The sequence below is a fragment of the Scleropages formosus genome, chromosome 19, assembly GCF_900964775.1.
Source record: "Scleropages formosus chromosome 19, fSclFor1.1, whole genome shotgun sequence".
Lineage (NCBI taxonomy): Eukaryota > Metazoa > Chordata > Actinopteri > Osteoglossiformes > Osteoglossidae > Scleropages > Scleropages formosus.
In genome coordinates this window covers 5,564,358-5,583,110 of record NC_041824.1, presented here as the reverse complement: position 1 = coordinate 5,583,110, position 18,753 = coordinate 5,564,358, and the positions used below count along the sequence as shown (strand labels likewise).

Below are 18,753 nucleotides of genomic sequence, written 5' to 3'. Positions count from 1 at the left end.
GTATCCACTGTCCTGGAGCGATTTTGCAGACCCGGCAGTTTGTTCTGGGTGAGCGGTGAGTCCGGAAGGGGGGTGGGGGTGGGGGCTGCTGGGTGGTATGAAGAAAGGTCCAGGTCACAGCTTGAGCCCGTCAGCCTTTCAGATGAGCTGTGAGCCCAGGTTTCTCAGACCTCTCCTCTTCGGGAAAGACCCTGTGTGTGTGTGTGTGTGTGTGTGTGTGTGTGTGTGTGTGTGTGTGTGTGTTTCCCACAGTTAGACACAGCATTGAGTTTCCACGTCATTTTTATACTTTTCATCCCACTTAAAAATCACTTCAGCTTTAAATGTGACAAACATTTGTGTATCACAGTTTTATTTCAGGGTGAAAAAAATAAAACTATAAATGCATTCCGTATAAAATGTATAACACCATATTAATTCATATTTATAATATTTATATATGTTTATAATATTAAATTTCTAATATTATAAAAGAGCTCCCATTTAAATACCATTCAGGGTGGCAGGAAAACAAAGGGTTGCATTATTTTAAGTTACTGGAAATGGAAGAGAAAAGGTTTTAATCTGAGGTTTAAAGGTACATATTAGCTATGTGGCGAATTGTGGTGAACTGTGGTGAATCAGTGTTAATATGCCGTCAGTGTGGTGTCTTTACCTACAATGGCTACATTTGGTATAAAGTAGAAAAAGGAAAGTAGGGAGAAAAATTTTCGCTTTTTCTTGGTCTCACTCTGTAGTTCATCATAAAGTCCAGTGTGTGGGGCTGCGGGGGGCTGCAGGGGGCTGCAGGCCTGGGGACGGCTGGCGTGCGGCCGGGGAAAGGTGGACATCAAAGCACTTCTCTGTTTGTCCTGTTAGGGAAGCATCACTGATTTTTCTCCTCCAGCTCTGTAATTAAACATAATCTGAATGGAAACAAAAGGAACAGGTTGCTGCTGTCGAGAGCTTAAGGATGAAACAGCGTCAATGAAAGAGTCACACCGACTTCTGTGATTAACCAGGGAATAAATGATGCTTCAGAAAATATCCTTCCACTTTGCTGTTTAATGTGGGAAATAGTTATTCAGTGTGTGTGTATGTGTGTGTATGTGTATATACACACACACACATATATATATAGTATTATATATTTGAATAGTCTAATATATCTGGTTATTTTAACTGAAAGGCACTTCTAGGAAATGTTTATTATGAGTATTTTTGCCCATTTTGAAATTTAGAAAAAAATTGGGGTACTAAATGTTGCCTTTCTATTCACATGCATTTTGGTAAATATTTTGAAAATATAAAATTAACATAATCGACTCAATATTTCTGTATCTGTACTGCGCAGCAAAGGCCAGTTGCTGTCATTAACCGCTTATCCAAGTCTGTGTCTCAGTGGTCCGGAGCCTATCCCAGAGGCATGGGCGCTAGGCTAGTCAGGATACTGTATGGATGGGATTTGAGCACATTTCATGGCAATCGCACACACACACACACACACACACACACACACACACACACACACTGATTCAGTCGTACACATGGGCACACAAGGGAAATCTAGAGTCTCCGATTTGCCTGAAACATATCTTTGGACTATGAGAGGAAACCAGAGCACCTGGAAGAAACCCATGAGAACAAGGGGGCAACATGCAAAGTTTCATGCAGACTAAGGCTCATTCAAACCCATGTCTGAAGAGCCCAGACAGTGTGAGACAGCAGCTGTGATTTTTTATTTTTTTTTTTGGTTTTGGGGTTGGGGTTGCAACCTCATGATTCCTCTTGATCTCTCTGTCACATCAACTTTCATTCACGGAGAAGGACCTTCCAGCGCATCATGTGGACTTGAGATCAGACCCACAGGGTCCTTTTGACGACAGCCCTGAACTGAAGCTCCAGAACTCTGTTGGGATGACATGGTGACACAGCAAGTAGTGCTGCTGTCTCACAGTGCCTGGGTGGTGCAAGAAGACATGGATTCGATCCCCACTCAGTTTATGTGGAGTTTGCATGTTCTCCGCATGTCTGTGTGGGTTTCCTCTGGTTCCTTCACACAGTCCAAAGACATGCTGTTCAGGTTCCCCCATAGTGTGTGAGTGACAGAGAGAGTGTGTGTGTTCCACTGATGTATGGATGAGTGACCCAGTGTAAGTAGTGTATCTAGCAGTGTAAGTCACCGCGGTGAATAAGGTGTGTGGGCTGATAACACTACATAGAGTTCGTTGGAAGTTGCTTTGGAGAAAAGTGTCTGCTAAGTACAGTGTTCAGTGTCCATTAGTGTAACTGAGACCCATTAACTAATTTAACATCAGATGTGGCCCTATAAGGCTAAAATATATCACCACACCCAATTAAAATGGACACAATGACTTGACTGTCTGTACTCGTTCAGTTCTTTCGTATTTGTCAAAGATGCTTTTCCAGAGTTAGATGACTCTAAATGGCCTGTAGTGTGTGTGTGCGTGTGTGTGTGTGTGTGTGTGTTTTAGTTACATAGCTGTACTGTTTTGACGTGTGAATGACTGTAGGGAGTTTACTGCAGTTTATCCAGCACTGTCAGTCACCTTGGATAAAGGTGTCAGATACTGTGACAAATAATTACTGTGCATCATTTTTGAATCTTCTTGTCAATGCAGATAAATATCCTGTGATCAGAAGTTGGGGTGTTAAAGGAAACGCCTTGTCGCGGTGAACTTTCATAACTGGAATGGGCCTAATTGTAGGATTGACTGTATATTCATATGGTGCCATAGTGGGTAGATCTGCTGTCTTTGGACCCAGTGGTTAAAGGTTTGAATCCCATCTCCAGCTATAGTGTCTTTGAGAAAGGTGCTTAATTACGTTACCTTAATTACCCCAGTAAGATTACCCAGCTGTTTACAATGGTAATTGCAAGTGGAGGAAATGTAGATATAGCCCTGAGTTGGACTTGGTCCTCCAGAGGCCCTGGCTGTGTTTCCTCGGTCCTGTCCAGATCTCGCAGTGCAGCTGTTTGCGGTTTGGCTCTGCAGAACGCTTGCGACAAGTTCCTACCTGCCTTCCTCACTTCCTGCTGAGATGGAGGCATATCTCACCTGTCATTCAAAGTTAAGTGTCCTTCAGAACACAGACGGGCGTAACAGGAAAAGACCGCTAGCTGAAATGTCCCGAGGGCACCTTTGTCCCGTCCTGTTCTCCTGCCGGTGGTCCAGCCGCAGAGCGTTTGTAACACTCCTCGAGGTTGGCATCCAAGAAATTTACACTTAAAACATCATGGTGGAAGGGGGGCACAGTGGTACAGTGGCACAGTGGGTTGGACTGGGTCCTGCTCTCCGGTGGGTCTAGGGTTTGAGTCCCGCTTGGGGTGCCGTGCCTTGCGATGGACTGGTGTCCCGTCCTGGGTGTGTCCCCTCCCCCTCCAGCCTTATGCCCTGAGTTGCCGGGTTAGGCTCCGGCTCCCCGCAACCCCGTCTGGGACAAAGCGGTTCAGATTATGTGAAATCATGGTGGCAACATGCAAATCGAGGCCAGTGTCCTCTATTTGGGACTTTAATAGGGAAAAAATAGTCTGTGGAAAGAGTGGTGCAGTGGGTTTGACTGGGTCCTGCTGTCTAGGAGGTCTTGGGTTCAAAGTCCCACTTGGGGTCCTTGTGATGGACTAGTGTCCTGTCCTGGGTGTGTCCCTTCCCCCTCCAGCCTTAGCCCTGTGCTGCTGGGTTAGGCTCCGATTTGCTGCAACCCTGCTTGGGCCAAGCAAGTGTCTGTCAATGTGTGTGTGTGTGTGTGTAGTCTGTGAAAACAGAGCAAACTAAATGGATATTATGGCTCTGCCAATGGCCATAATGATCTTCCAGAAAAGCACACACAGTTTGGCTTTATTTGCATCACTGTGCAGTACTTAGCGTTTAGTTGGGATAATGGAAACCCACATAACATTTCAGTATCCAGTGTATGAGCTGTTGCAATTAAATGCTTAATTTAACCATTAAATTGCAATTAAATGACCTTTTACATGCCCAGCTGATAATAATTGACCTTTGTCATTAGTCCAAGATACCCAAAACATTTCTTGTGCCTTGAGGTCTTAAAGCCACTTGCTGATCATCATGGGAAAACCATGGTATTAATGTCAATCCCAAATTTGAACAGAAAGCACACAGTTTTAAATTGATCCAGCGGTGGGTTTTAATCTGCACCCTTTCACTGGCATTGATTCACAATTTCTGGGAAATTGTACAGCCATGTAAATGAACGGACTGCTCCAAAGATGCATATGAAGAAAAACGTCTCATTTCAGTTTTCTTATTTTTTTTAATAAACACATATGTTCTTAATGACTTTATGGTGTTCAGCATCGTGCATATTGCTTCTGTAGCATTGTGCACTTCCCTCTTCCAGGGATCAATACAGTTTTTATCCATTCATATGCAGTACATTTTTTGTAAGTTCGAAGTGTTTATGCTGGGCGAAAATTGTGCTTTGTTGTAAAGTCGTGTTTATTACACCTGGTAGATGTAGAGGTACAGTAATAAGAGTAATATCAGTAAGAAGAATTGTAAATCTCTAGTAACAGGCTGACTTGTCTTGTTTATCAGATGGACAGGTTACATTTTACTTAAGTTTGGCAACTTTGCGAAAAGCGCTCACTTTGGTCTCACACTTGAAGACAGAAAAACTGGGAAGTGGTGTTTGAACTGCTACTGAAACCAAAATAAATGCATTTTCACTGCATTTTTCCTGCGCTTTTACTGTGCTGACAATGAAACCTAAGAATATTTTGAACTCCTGGGAAATACAAACAACAGAACAGGAAGTGGAGAAGTTGCTGACATAGGGATTCTGCTCATTTCCAGGGTGACATCCAGCAGCTGCTCATCACTGCTGACCCCAGAACCGCCGATGACTACTGTGAGCACTACAGTCCGGACTGCGACACCCCCCAGCAGATCCTCCCCCAGGCGCAGGAACCAGAGCTGGAGGTATGTCACCCCCGCCTTCGCCCACAGGGAACTCTTACATTAACTGTATCGCCATGTATTTCAGCCTTTTCCCTGGACTGGAGTGAATTCGTTTATTCTCAACTCACTGCTTTATCACCGGAAACTGCGCTGTGCTCTTCCAGTAACAGTAACACAGTAGAACACTGTTTTGTTTTTAAAAAAAAAAACCTCTGAAGGAACGTTGGCTTTCCGAGTGTCTCGTCCCTTGAAAACTGAGCCGAGTTTCTCCATGTGGAAGGAATTGCAACCTTGCATCACTGTGGGCATCGAACCGGGTCCCTTCAAGTGATACCTTTAAAGATCAACATGGTAAAACCAAATGTTTTACCCTTGGGTTGTGTTCCTCACCTTTCCATTTTTGTTGTTTCCCGGCTAAAGGTCACGATTAAAGCAACCATAAACCCATGTAAAAAACCCTAGCTTTACAGTTTACATTTATTTATTTAGCAGACACTTTTCTCCAAAGCGACTTCCAATGAACTCTATGTAGTGTTATCAGCCCACACACCTTATTCACCAAGGTGATTTACACTGCTAGATACACTACTTACACTGGGTCACTCATCCATACATTAGTGGAACACATTCTCTCTGTCACTCACACACTATGGGATAACCTGAACAGCATGTTTTTGGAGTGTGGGAGGAAACCGGAGCACCCGGAAGAAACATATGCAGACACAGGGAGAACATGCAAACTCCACACAATTTATGATTGAAACTCTATACAAAATATACATATGTGTAAAATGTAAAAGCTTAGATGCTATGAAAACCGTAGCCAATCAGAGCCTTTAATTGTCGTCTTTGAATTCAGCACATCAAAATCCATAACAAGATTCTAAAAAACTGTACACCAGTGCTACAATTGTTTACAAAGCAGTTATAAAACAGTGGCGATCACCTGATATTGTGTTACACTTTCTATCCATCTTCATTCCTAGTCATCGTCACAAGTTCTAAACTTCTTTTTGGAGTTTGTGGCCTCATTTACCTGAAACGACACCACTCAGGAAGCCGTATGGCCATCAGATGATGGAAACCACATTTATGATGGATAAAAGCCGTCAACGGATTTGACCAGAACACAACCCGAGCGTCGAATAACAGAAAGAAATTAAATATAAGTCAAAGAGTCTGGGGCCGCGGTGTGGCGCTGGTCTTTTTTACACACTCAGGTCATTACAAAACCTGCACAAGAGCGTATGCTGAGATGGAAAGGCTTCTACACGCAGCTGTCAGCTGACAGATGGACGAACAGCAGAGCCGAAGGTCGCGCCTTCCGTTTTCGCAGAGTCCGTCTCGCCGCATTCCTAGCACTCGGACAACAAAGCGGCAGGGTTACGCAGGGGCACCGTGGAATTTAAGGATTATCCGCGCAGTTACGTCGATCAATCTTCCACTTCTCCCACTTTGCTCGTGATGTAAAGCCCCATAAATCTGCTTGCTCCTCTGGACCTGAACCCTACAGGGTCTTGTGGACGAAAGCCAGAACATCAGCCAGTGAGCTTCCATTTTAGCGCAGCAGCTGTACCCAGACTAACATTTACCCTCCTCTGATGGATGAAGTGCTATTGAGGGATATTCTTCAACCACAGCTCCTTCCCTCTTAGTTTGAGTCCAGGAAACTGGAAGAGTTAGAGGAGTCGATAGGCACTGAAAGATGGATCATTTCCAGAGGCAAATAAACAAAGTGGGGTTAAACATCCAGGACTTTCCACGTAACGTTGACTTTGAGCGTAATGCAGGTACAGATGCTCCTCTACTTATGATGGTTCGACTTACGATGGTACGATAGCAATACGCATTTGGTAGAACCCGTACTTCAAATTTTGATTTCGATGTATTCCTGTGCTTGCCGTATGCGGTACGATAATCTCTCCTGATAGTGGGTGATGGCAGCGAGCCGCAGAATCCGCTCAACCACGCTCGCAGTCTCCGTAGCGATCACACCAACGAGTGTAAACAACCGATACCGTGTTGAAAGCATTTTTTTATATTGTGTTTTCGCATCCCATCATGTCTACTAAACGCCCATGTGTGTCTTTCTTAAATTTGCCCATCTGTAGGCTATGGTAAGTGTTCTGAGCACGTTTAAGGTAGGCTAGGCCAGGCTGTGATGTTCGGTAGGTGAGCTACTGTATTCTTTTCGTCTTACGATTTTTCCACTTACGATGGGTTTATTGGAACATAACCCCACCATTAGTCGAGGAGCATCTGTATATAACGCGTAATTTCTTTGGCATTTCCAACACAGTCTGCTGGGCTGAAGCTGAAGCTCCACTGTTCTACATGTCACCTGAAACAAACACAATGATCAGTGCTGAGGTGTATAGAGTGACACGGACTGGGTTTGTGCAGAATTAATATGTTTCAGGCGACATATAGAATGGTGCCAAGCTGAACCGCACTTAACATGTGTTACTCTGCTATCCATGGGCTAAATGCACATTTAAAGGAGCCCTTATTCTTCAATTGGTCAAGTACCTGATAGAACATCACCGATTGTGCTTCAAAAACTTAAACTTTTATATTGCATAATTATATAGTATATCTACTGCAATTGCATCTTTAAGCTATATTAAGTTTGCTGGACCAGGCTAATGGAGACAGTGCTTTGGTTAATTGCAATTAAATGAGCTCCTTTAACAAGTGCCCTGACAAATATGAATCTTTAATGCTACTAACTTGTTCATATAACTTGTACATTCACAGACTTATCATTAACACATTTTTTTCTGAACAAAAGGAGCCTTTTTGTTGGCGTTTCGCTTGTGCTAACAGTGCTGTGCTTCTCGTTCTCTCCCCTTACGATGCAGTACACTACTGATGATTTACCCTACAGTGAGTTCTATGAGTACAGTGACGGAGGGGTAACTGAGGAGGTCCCAACGGGAGAGACCTACTCAGAACAGGAGGTAAAAGCAAACAGTAAACTCCTGTGCCTGGTATAATATGTGATGTGTTACTGTCAGCAGAGTTCCCTGGTCTGAAGCTCTTTATCCATTTATTTATTTATTTGTCACAGTCTTTTCTCCAAAGCAACTTAAAGTGTTGTTACATACTCTGATTTGACCCATTTGTACAGCAGAGTAATTTTTACTGGGACAGTGGGGCAAGTACCTCGATCAGCAGCAGGGCAATTCAAACCTGGGGCCTCAGAGTGCATGGTGGAAGCTCTAGCTACTGCGCCACCTGCTGCCCTGCATTGAACGCTGCTTTGGAGAAATCGTAGGCCGAATGAATAAACACAAATGTAAAGGTAAATCTCTGTCCTCTTCTCCATGTGGTCCTACACCTTGTGTGGAGAACATCACTGAACATCCAACCGTTGGTTCATTGTCGTCTCCACGGTTTGCCTTCTTCCCCTTGTCTGTTTTTTCTTCAAATTACACAAGAGGACAGGAATATTCACGACTCTAAGTCAAATGCTTTAAAGATAGTCTCTAGTAAAACATGCAGCTTTATTAGTAATCGCTGGAACAAGACCAGCAAGGCCAGCAGTCAGTGTGCACACTGGCGGGACAATAGGCCACGCAACTCTATTAATCCCTTTCTTTTGAGAGCAGCAGGATAATCTCTGATGATCATTGGAACTGCGTAGACACTCCCTTAGGGATATGCTCTGAACGAGTACAGTGTCTGAACCCTGTTAGTGCAACTCTAGAAAACACATCATAAGTGTACCGTGTTCCCCCGGCGTACAAATGTATTGTGTTCCCGGAAAACCCTTCGTAAGGTCAATTCTCATAGATCGAAGATACAGTTAAAATTAGTTTCGACAATAAATATTTTATGCATTCCTGAGCACCATAACTGAGACCTATTTTTGCTAAAATATCACCAGATCTTTTTAAAATGGACAGAGTAACTTCAGCATTCAAGTAGTTTTTCGTTACTTATTAGTTATCATAACACAACATAAGAGTGCAGTTTTCCTTCAATAATGACTCTGTAATGCTCTATGACTGTCTACCTGTACTCAACCAGCTCTTCCATACCTGTTATGTACTGTACACTTAATAAACACTCACAAACAAAACATACATACATATGATACTCTGTGTTCATGTAGTAATTCAACAGTAAAGAGAAAAGAAGTCAATGAAAACAGTTTCAATTGAAGTGACACTCAGTGGACAAGTGGACATGGTTTGGACAGTCCAAAGGGGGACATGATCACTGACATTATAACAGGTGAAACTAGGGAACAAGGGCTGATGGAGGGTGAGAACTTAACGCAGCACGAGACAAACTATAACTAAGAAGAAGAGCTCATGGTGACTCTGGTCTCATACTTCTCAGTTTTCTGAAGGTATGAAATCCAAATTCGATCCTCTTAAGGCGAAGAACTGAACAGTAAGCCGGAGCAGGGCTATTAAATGAACCTCCTCATAAAGTTAAACTTTCCAAACCAAAATGAGTGTATCTCAGGGGTGACTATGCATCTCTTTCTGTATTAAATCTTCTCGTGATATTACCCTTTTTCTTTCCCGTGCGACCTGAACCCAGCCGAGCAACATAGATGGAAAGCACTACACCGGGGCCGAGCTGGACTACAGAGCAGCGGATGGTACACGGTCTCCCGTTGACTCAGACGGACATAACGAGGTGAATATGAGACCTTTAAGCGTCTATTTTACCCAAACCAATTAAAAACCTCATTTGAACCATGAAAATTCCACATACGGCGATTACTTTCAGTTCAGCAGTATTCTCCACAGCATAAGTTTGTGAGTCTTGAAAGGATTTGAAAGAGTGAAAGTAAAGGACTGTTTTCTCACTCTGCTCGCTCTTCATAGGTACAGCAACGCTGTTTATTCACCTCATTCTCATGAGAAACATTTGGTGAAGACGTTTACTAGGGTAACGCATCTCAAGATCTGAGCCCTCAGATTTTTTTTTGCAAAGAGTTCTGTAGATCTTTTTTTAAGTTAGTGGTGGGTGGCATGACATCACTGCCACATTACAGTTCATTATTTATGTGGTTTTTATAGGGAGACTGCGCTCTCCTGCTTTAAATGGAATTCTGGTACAAAGCAAGTAAACGTCTTCATGAAATGTTGCTTGTCGTTATTTTAACTGGATGTACGTGTAACTACAGAAAGGAAGTACTGTGTTTTTCTCAGTTATCTTTTCCTTACATGATTCAAAAGTGACATGAAAGCGTTTGGAAATGAGCACGTACGCATATTTATGGAGGACTGGGTGACAGAGCCGTGTCGCTGGAGGAGCTCAGCAAGTGCAACTGAAGAGGCGGTTGTTCTGGAGGACTGATCTGGCGCACAGGATCTCACTGTTAGCTTTGGCCACGGCTTCGAGTTCTCCATTGGCCGGGCAACATTTCCGAGTTTACTCCACGGAGCCTGTATTGTGCTGCGCATTTCAGAGCTTCACGGACAGGCTGTTAAGTCACTCAGATGAAGATTTTGCTGAAGTGGACAGACAGATGCAGATACTTTCAAACTGCACTTGTTCCATACGGTCACGGTGAAAACTTTTGACTCTATTTATAATTTTCTATGTTTGCGGCATATGATTTACAGAAAAAGGCAGATTGGAACAGTAGCGATGTAAATTATTTTTATACTAACAATTATACTGTTAATGTAGTATAATATCAATATTATAATTATATTCTATAAAATATAATTAGAATTATAATCTTCTGGTGTGGAGCCCGACTTTTTTATTCACAGCATACAGTGTGCAATGCAATATAAAACGATTCAAAAGACTTTTATGGTCCTTTTGGAAATGACTACGTCCTTAATTTTAGTGTTTTACATTTGAGTTTAGGGGCCAGAAACCAGCATAGTGGTTACGTTTGCTACCTTGCATCTAAAGGACCCAGGTTCAAGTCCCAATTCCTGTTGTACCCTGGATTGACTTACTTCCTCTGAGTGGAAACAGTAAAAATTACTCTTCTGTGTAAATGAGTAAATCAGTGCAAATCAGTTTGGAGAAAAGTGTCACATGAATAAACATAATGTGGTGGATAAACTAGGCCCACTGAGCCAAAGCAAATTTGAGCTCTTGACCCGGAAATGTGTATTTGAGATTTTAGTGGCAACTAGTAATTAATTTAGCAGGTGATTTATGGGTTGAAAGATGTGGGAGGCTGGGCATATTTTATCCAGAGCTTCCAGCATCACTTTAATGTCCATGATTACAGGCTGTTTTTTTTCTTTTTTTTTTTAATTTGAACCCATTATTTCATGGGCTTTTTTATTCCCTGTCATTTCTGTACTGGCATTTCAGCTTTGTACTGCTGCTGTTGTGTATATATATTTAAAATGTATTTATTAAGGTAATTTTTTCGGATCTGTTTCACATTTTTGCCACATGCATGTAGTACCTAAAATATTACTCTGAATACTGATTTGATTACTTGAGCTCATGTTTACTTTAGGGATCTATTTCAATTATTCATTATATTGTAAAAATATGGTGCTAGTTTTCAATCATGGTTTGAAATTTCACTTTTTCTTTCTATGACAGCATTGGTAGGACAGTGCTGTAGCCCATCATGGCATACCAGGTTTGAGGAGTGACCATAAGCTGATGGATTTATATTTATTCATATAGCTGATGCTTTTCTCCAAAGCAACTCACAGTGTTAATCTGTCTACAATTATTTACCCATTTGTACAGCTGGGTAGTTTTACTGGAGAATTTTTGGGGTAAGAATCTTCCTCAAGGGTGCTACAGCCAGGCAGGGGGTTCCAACCTGCAACCTTTAGGCCCAAAGGCAATAGCTCTAACCACTACACTACCAGCTGTCCCCCATGTTTTCTTCCCTCATGCTCTGTGACTAATAGCAAACAAGCTACTAAAACTCAAATTCTTTCCATAAAAACAAGCAGCTGCCAAGATTGCAGCAACAGTTAAGAGCACAGAACATAAACAAACACTTAAATCAAACCTTAACCATAAAGCTCTCAACTTCACTGTGATGAAAACTCAGTGGAGAAGTCCTCAAAGTTCAACACTTTACTTAGAGTAGTGTTCTCCCAGGCCTCACCCCCTCAAATCATAGAATAGTTCACAACAAATTCCCTCTCAAGCCTTTCTTCTAAAGTATGAATTTTTGGAATTTGCTGCACCTGGTACTCATTTCCTCCTAACGTGGGCTTTTGAAGGCAAACCTTCAAAATAGGTTCAGGGGTGTCATAAAATTAAAATATTTAAAACAAAAAATACTGACATTGTTCATTTGCTCTGCATTGCTGTAGAATCGAAATGCAGTCGGATGTGCTTTAACCGCTTCACTAACAGCCATCTCTCTTTCGTTGCTCAACCCTTCGCTTCAATGCTTGGGTAGACGAAGGCTGCTGAAGAGGAAAGTGTTGATGATGTTACTGGAGCGGGCCATGCCGCTCCGGAGCCCACTATTGCCATGGAGACGGTTGAGACCCCGGACAAAGCAGACCCCGGAGCTGATGCGTATGACTTTAAGGAGTACGATCTGAACGAGTACGATGCAAGCAAGTTTGACGATGATAAGCCATACGAGTATGGGGTGTATGATGAGTTTGGCCCGAATGAGGCCCAGCCGACGGTGTCTGCGTATGAGGATGAGTTTGGGCCAGGATTTCCTGCGGAGACCGATGTCACGGAGAGCAAGGTGAGTGTGGTCGCTCAGCCCAGCCTTGACCGTCGTTGTGTTGGACCAGTGACCCGCTGCTCAGATGGGGGGTCAGATGGGAATCAACACTGTTTGCATGTCAAACCTATTTTGTGTTTGATCTCATTTTGACACGTTTTGTAATTTATTTCAATTCCTCATATTCCATCATATTACATGCTTTTATGCAAGTCTAAGGCCACCACCCAAATGATAGTTTTTAGTATACACTGTATTGAGAAGTGTTTCCCCCTTGTCCAGTTTTCTCTACTTTGAAAGCTTTTGGACTTTAAATTTGCTCAGAACTTTTGGTTAGTTCTAGTTGTGTATCGGTGGAACTCGAGAGAGAAAAAGTGCCACCACTTTTGTTTTTATATCATGTCCTTCATATTGAACATAATGAAAGGAAATGTGAAATCATGGGTGCGGAAAAAGTAAGTGCCCCCACCTTCAGTCAGCCTAAATAAGAGGATCATCAGAGTTGGATCCGGGCAGCCAAGAACAGTATAATCTCCAGCTACTCAAAACCTTTCCAGCAAGAGTCAAGTTGTCAAAACAGATTCATAGAGACTTCCCATGCCTTGCCCAAAGGAAATTTTTGAAGAGCTCTGGAGAAAAACTGCCGAAGCCCGTTGGTCTGTATAGTCAACAGTCAGGTTGTATTAATTATTGTGGGAAAAACATGCATAGTCTATAGGGGCTGTTTCCAAATTTTTTTTCCTTCTCACATCCATATGTATCAGTTCCTTAAGCTTGTGGTTTTCTAATTGCGCACACACAATATGGTCACATGCAAATACAAACGTGCAAAGACACACACACAGTCACACACGCTCCGTACCCCACTATTTAGCGTTCCACTGAACATATCAGGCCGTTGAGCCGTATCGCCGGCGGCAGCTCTAACAAGCATCTCTGAGAGATTTACTCCTCACGTGGCCTGAGGCCCGTGTCGAGACCCAGCTGTCTGAGCAGAAACAAGCCCCCCCGCCCCCCATCTCTCACAACTTGTGAGCGTTGTGTTGGAAACAGATCATGGCAGGAGAGCCAAATGAATCGGTTGTGTAATCGGAAAGACTTATTCTTTTAGAGCTGAAAAACTAATAAAAACACCCAGTGGAAAAGGTGTGGATTGGCCACGCCATGCCACACCCCTCCCCACCCCCAGCAGATCCAGCATTTATCTATATGTGTGTTTTTTTTAAAGTGGAGAAATTGCACTGTCTGGGGATCTCATTGTTGTGTCTCCATTGCCCTCATTTTGTGGGAGTCTCTGAGGTTACCTTGTGTCTGGTTCTTGTCTGGGAGGCCCCTTTGGTTGCCAGCCCCCCGCCTCTTATATGCAAACACACTCCTGTGACATACCCACACCTGTGCTTTTGGCCCAGGCAGCTCATAGCACAGTGATTACAGCTGTCACTTTTGGATCTGAATGTTGCAGGTTTGAATCCCAGCAGCTACTCTTCTACCCTTGAGAACGGTACTTACCCCAAATTGCTCCAGTCAAACTACTGAGCTGTATAAATGGGTAAGTAACTGTAGGTAGTTTAACAATGTGCGTCACTTTGGAGAAACACATCAGCTGAGTCTATATATATTATCCTGGTAGATTTATACACATAAATACTGTAATGCTCTTCTTCTTCTCACCTGTGTGTAAGTTTAAGAAATCCCAGGGGTGTAACACAGCGCATGTATTCCTTTCTCTTACTATTTTCCCTGTTTTTCATCAAACTTGTCCAATAATAAAATACATAATTTACATTTATTCACTTAGCTGATGCTTTTTTCCAAAGTGACTTACAGTGTTAATCTACCTCCTATTATTTACCCATTTATACAGCTGGGTAATTTTACTGGAGCAATTTAGGGTAAGTACCTTGCTCAAGGGTACTACAGCCAGAGGTGGGAATAGAACCTGTGACCTTTGGGTCCAAAGTAGAAGCAGTGGAATATGTATGTATATGTGGTATGTTCAGGGATCTTTGCAGTGCTTGTAGGGCAATGTGTGTTTTGCTTTTTTGGTGTGTTTCATATCGATGTTGTGTTTTGTGTGCTGTTGTCCATGATGGACAGCCCTGGTCAGTTTTGGATCAGTACTCAATGCAGTGTTAATTTTTTTCCACTGCAGCTGGAAACCTGGTATAATTTCCTCCCATCTTACATGCTGCACATGACTCTTATGTAGTGTTTAAAATATGAACACATGCTTACTGTGTCCTTCCCATTCACGTGCATGTGCTCTGGGGTTGACGTTAATGCATCAGGGCTGAGCGACCACCTCTGTGCTTCTGCATGCAGGTCGAGGGACAGGATGTCTTTTTTGGAGAGAAAGGGGAGAAGGGCGAGCCGGCGGTCATCGAACCTGTAAGTGACCCCCCCACCCCACCTCCCTGCTCCATTACTCAGAAAACCAGACACCGGAATGTTTTGTATGTATGGGGAGGTAGGGCATTTATTTTAGTGCAGAACGTAAGGTTCACAAAGTCATCGAAGGAAGATGTGTGATACGCAGTCATTGCGACTCACTCTGAAACGTGGTGGAGCTGTACTGTATGCGTTTTGTTTTTACTGTTTTTTTGTGTCTTTATTTATTTCCAGGGAATGCTCATAGAAGGACCCCCTGGACCAATGGGCCCTGCAGTGAGTGTCGTGGAAACCCGGCGCATTATTAACATTACGTCTAAAATTATCCAGGTTCTTGACTGTAGTTTAGTCGGGTCATTCCTGCGTTGTTCGGTGTTCTTACTCACAGTTGTCTCTCTAGGGTCTCCCGGGGCCCGCAGGTCTTCAAGGTCCTCCTGGCTCCCCTGGCGACCTCGGGGATCGGGTGAGTTGTTTGACCTGCGCTGCCTTTGCTATTTCTGAACATGTGACCTCTGACCTCCGACACTAACGTTAGGTCTTCATTCACAACATGTTTTACCAGGAATCTGCAGGACAACATGGTTTGCAGTAGGAACAAAAAGTTTGGGACAAAACATTGTATATGATACTTAAAAACGTGTCACAGTAACATCGGAACATTTACTAGTTTAAAAAAATGTATTTACTGCTTTTTTTGGCAAAGACTCACAAGAATATAAAGACATAATCAATATAATAGGAAAGTACAAATACACTCAGGGACATAACACAACTGAAAAGCAAATCCAGCTCAATTTTCCATAATCTATTATCCCAAAAATAGGACAGCTGATTGTCAGATTTCTTAGAAATTTGTTTTGAATTGTAGCAGCTTTCCCCTTCGGGACAAAGGCATACTACAGAACAGAGCAACACTCTAGGATGTTAGAGGAAAGAATAAAAAAGAAATGGGGAAATTATGAGAAGAGAATAAATGACTGGGTCAATAAATAGATAAATGACGTGCAGTGATTTTTTTTCCCCCCCAAATGACACACACTCTGAACACAACGCACAATGTCCACCAGTGCCCCATTGTTTCATGGCCATATAAGTTATGGTAAAGAGCACAGTTGTCCATTCCTCTTGTCCATTCAGTTAGGAATGACTACAGGTTGATGGTTTGATGTGAAAGGCAGGCGTTCGCTGAGCGGAACGCCGCTCACAGCTGAAACCAGGCAGGGTTCAAGGAAAGAAGCCCTGGGGCGGCATTGAACAACGAACTCTGTTTTCCTTACTGGAGCTCCGGCTCCGCGGCCCTTGGCCTCAGTTATTGTTCCAAACAGGTCCTTATAAGACAGTTCCTGCAAAGACACTCTGTTCACTTTGGGGAATCCCAGTGGACCCCCATAGAGCTGGATCAGCTGAAGAAACAATGGCGATTGAGCTGGAAATGCTGGGCACCTTCTTGTCCAAACTAGAGTCTGCCCTTCACTGTCTGGCTGCATATTTGTACGCGAAAGATTGAACTCCCCAACATGCACCTACATGTGGTCTCCATTTGACTCAAAAGCTGAAGTCTCGCCAGCAATAAGACGATTGAGCGTGACACAGTTGGACAGTATTTCCTGTGACTTTTTTCTTATTTCCTTTCGACATTTTTCTCCAGAATGAGTTATATTCCCCATCTTGTGAACGTAGTTCATTCCTGAAAAACCGTTTATAAGGTGAATGCTAATCATTTCATCAGTAAACAGTTTAATGCATTACTGAGCCCCAGAACTGGCACCTATTTGACACAATATCACCAAATCCCATTAAAATGGGCACAGTAATTTCAACAGTTAACATTAGTTATCATAACAGGGCTGTTTCCCTTCTATAATTACTCTATAATACTGTAAGACTGTCTACCTGCACTCGTTCAGCTCTTTCGTACCTATTTTGTACTGTACACTTAACACTCACAAAGAAAAATACATACATAGGATATTTTGTGTTCATGTATTAATTCAACAGTAAAGAGAAAAGAAATCAATGAAAACAGTTTCAAATGAAGTGACACTCAGTGGACAAGTGGACATGGTTTGGACAGTCCAAAGGGGGACATGATCACTGACATTATAACAGGTGAAACTAATAAACAAGGGCTGGTGGAGGGTGAGAACTTAATGCAGCACGAGACAAACTATAACTGAGAAGACGAGTTCATGGTGATCTGGGTCTCGAACCAACACCAGCCCAGCTGTGGAGAAGTGCTTAGAAAAAATTGAAGCAGTTGTTGTAAATGCAAAGAAGTGTCTCATGAGCTGAAGAAAGGGTATTAATAAAACCCCTGGGATGGCTGTAGTTCTCACATTGTCTCCACTGATAGAACTTGACATTTAAATGAATCAGTCAGTCAACTTTCTCAAGGGTCCATCAGCAGTGTCTGAATGTCCAGCCTGTGGACTCAGTCTTTCTGCTGCTCCACATCATACTGCATCGGTGTCGTTTATCAGAGCCGGTTTTGCAGCGCATCGTAATTGCGCACAGGCCCGTTCCCCACAGCATCACACAGTTTTACTCTAGGGGGCGCTCTCTGCTGTGCGTCTTCGTTGAATGACATGAGTGTGACGGCGTCTGAGAAAAAGTGAAAACCGTGACTGCAACTGATCTGTGTGGACAGGACCAGAATCACTCTCTTCTTACTCTTTTGCTTTAATTCTTAAGCGTGCTGTCAAGTTTTATTATTTTATTATCAGCATAGCGACAGAAGCGCTGTCGTTCTACGGTACTCAGACCAGGTCCATCGAGAACCCGTTTTATTAGTTATTAATTCACAAGTAGGATACGCCACCTGATTTGTCTTATATACAGTATGTACCTGTCAAAATGTGTAAAAGGAAATTCCAAGTATAATTTAAGCCATGAGGCACACTGAACAACTTTTTCAGTTCTTCAGACATACTGATTTGAACAAATCCACACTGTCCAGGGTTCAAGTGCTGGTCTGGATACTGACCAGTTATTCGTCACCCGAACAAGTGGAGGAAAATGTAACATTTTCTTCTTACCGCACCATCTGACCTTGTAGCAGTGTGCATGACAGTATAGGGTGTCCAGCAAGTCCTCACTTATGATCCATCGTTCAAGCGTTAGGGTGTGATTTAAAACAGTGTGATGTGCAATTTGGAAGCAGTCTAGTCCTAGGAGTCATCATTAAAAATAACTTTTTGGTTCTATGTGTGTGTGTGTGTGTGTGTGTGTGTGTGTGTGTGTGTGTATACATATATAGGTGATTAACACAGTGTTTAGTGTCCTCTAAGCCCTTCGGGGAGCAGTGAAGGTTTTTGCCATCTCCTGGAATCTCCTTCTCCTTTCATGGCATGTCCTCACCTGGCTCGTGTCAGGCCTGGTTAGTCTAATGACTCTTTGCAGTGCGATATATCATCCTGTGCTCTGTGTCCCAGGGCCCTCCCGGGCGTGCCGGTCTCCCAGGAGCAGATGGCCTCCCTGGGCCCCCGGGTACCATGCTCATGTTGCCTGTAAGTCGTCCTGCTGCCCCTCTGCTGTATTGTTGAGTGTTTCAGCAGGTCATGTTGGGGGATGGGATGGGGTAGGGGGGTGGTGTGGCGTGGCCCTGGGGAGGGACAGCCCTGCGGTATTCACCATGTTTTTCATTTAATTTGCAGAAACAGAACATTTTAATAGTACTTTGACATTCTTACCAATAGCAGCTGCTTTTTCGATCTGTCCTTAATTTAATTTCTTAATTCCAAAGTCTTCATATTGTGTTTTATGACTATATGAGTGTGTTTCGCTCTTGTGTGCTGA

General features: G+C 43.0%; 1 protein-coding gene across 4 annotated transcripts in view; it reads left to right on the top strand.

The window, feature by feature from the left end:
• col11a1a (collagen, type XI, alpha 1a) overlaps window positions 1–18,753 on the top strand; it is an 87,805-nt gene that overhangs the window by 18,151 nt on the left and 50,901 nt on the right. Inside the window, exons 5-12 of one of the 4 annotated variants that reach the window (XM_018741310.2) lie at window positions 4,818–4,943; window positions 7,784–7,882; window positions 9,477–9,575; window positions 12,289–12,591; window positions 14,893–14,958; window positions 15,193–15,234; window positions 15,359–15,421; window positions 18,390–18,464. In XM_018741310.2, coding sequence (XP_018596826.2) covers window positions 4,818–4,943; window positions 7,784–7,882; window positions 9,477–9,575; window positions 12,289–12,591; window positions 14,893–14,958; window positions 15,193–15,234; window positions 15,359–15,421; window positions 18,390–18,464 — 873 coding nt within the window. The remainder of the gene's footprint in view (window positions 1–4,817; window positions 4,944–7,783; window positions 7,883–9,476; window positions 9,576–12,288; window positions 12,592–14,892; window positions 14,959–15,192; window positions 15,235–15,358; window positions 15,422–18,389; window positions 18,465–18,753) is intronic. The other 3 variants (XM_018741314.2, XM_018741311.2, XM_018741312.2) reach the window with 3 other exon arrangements.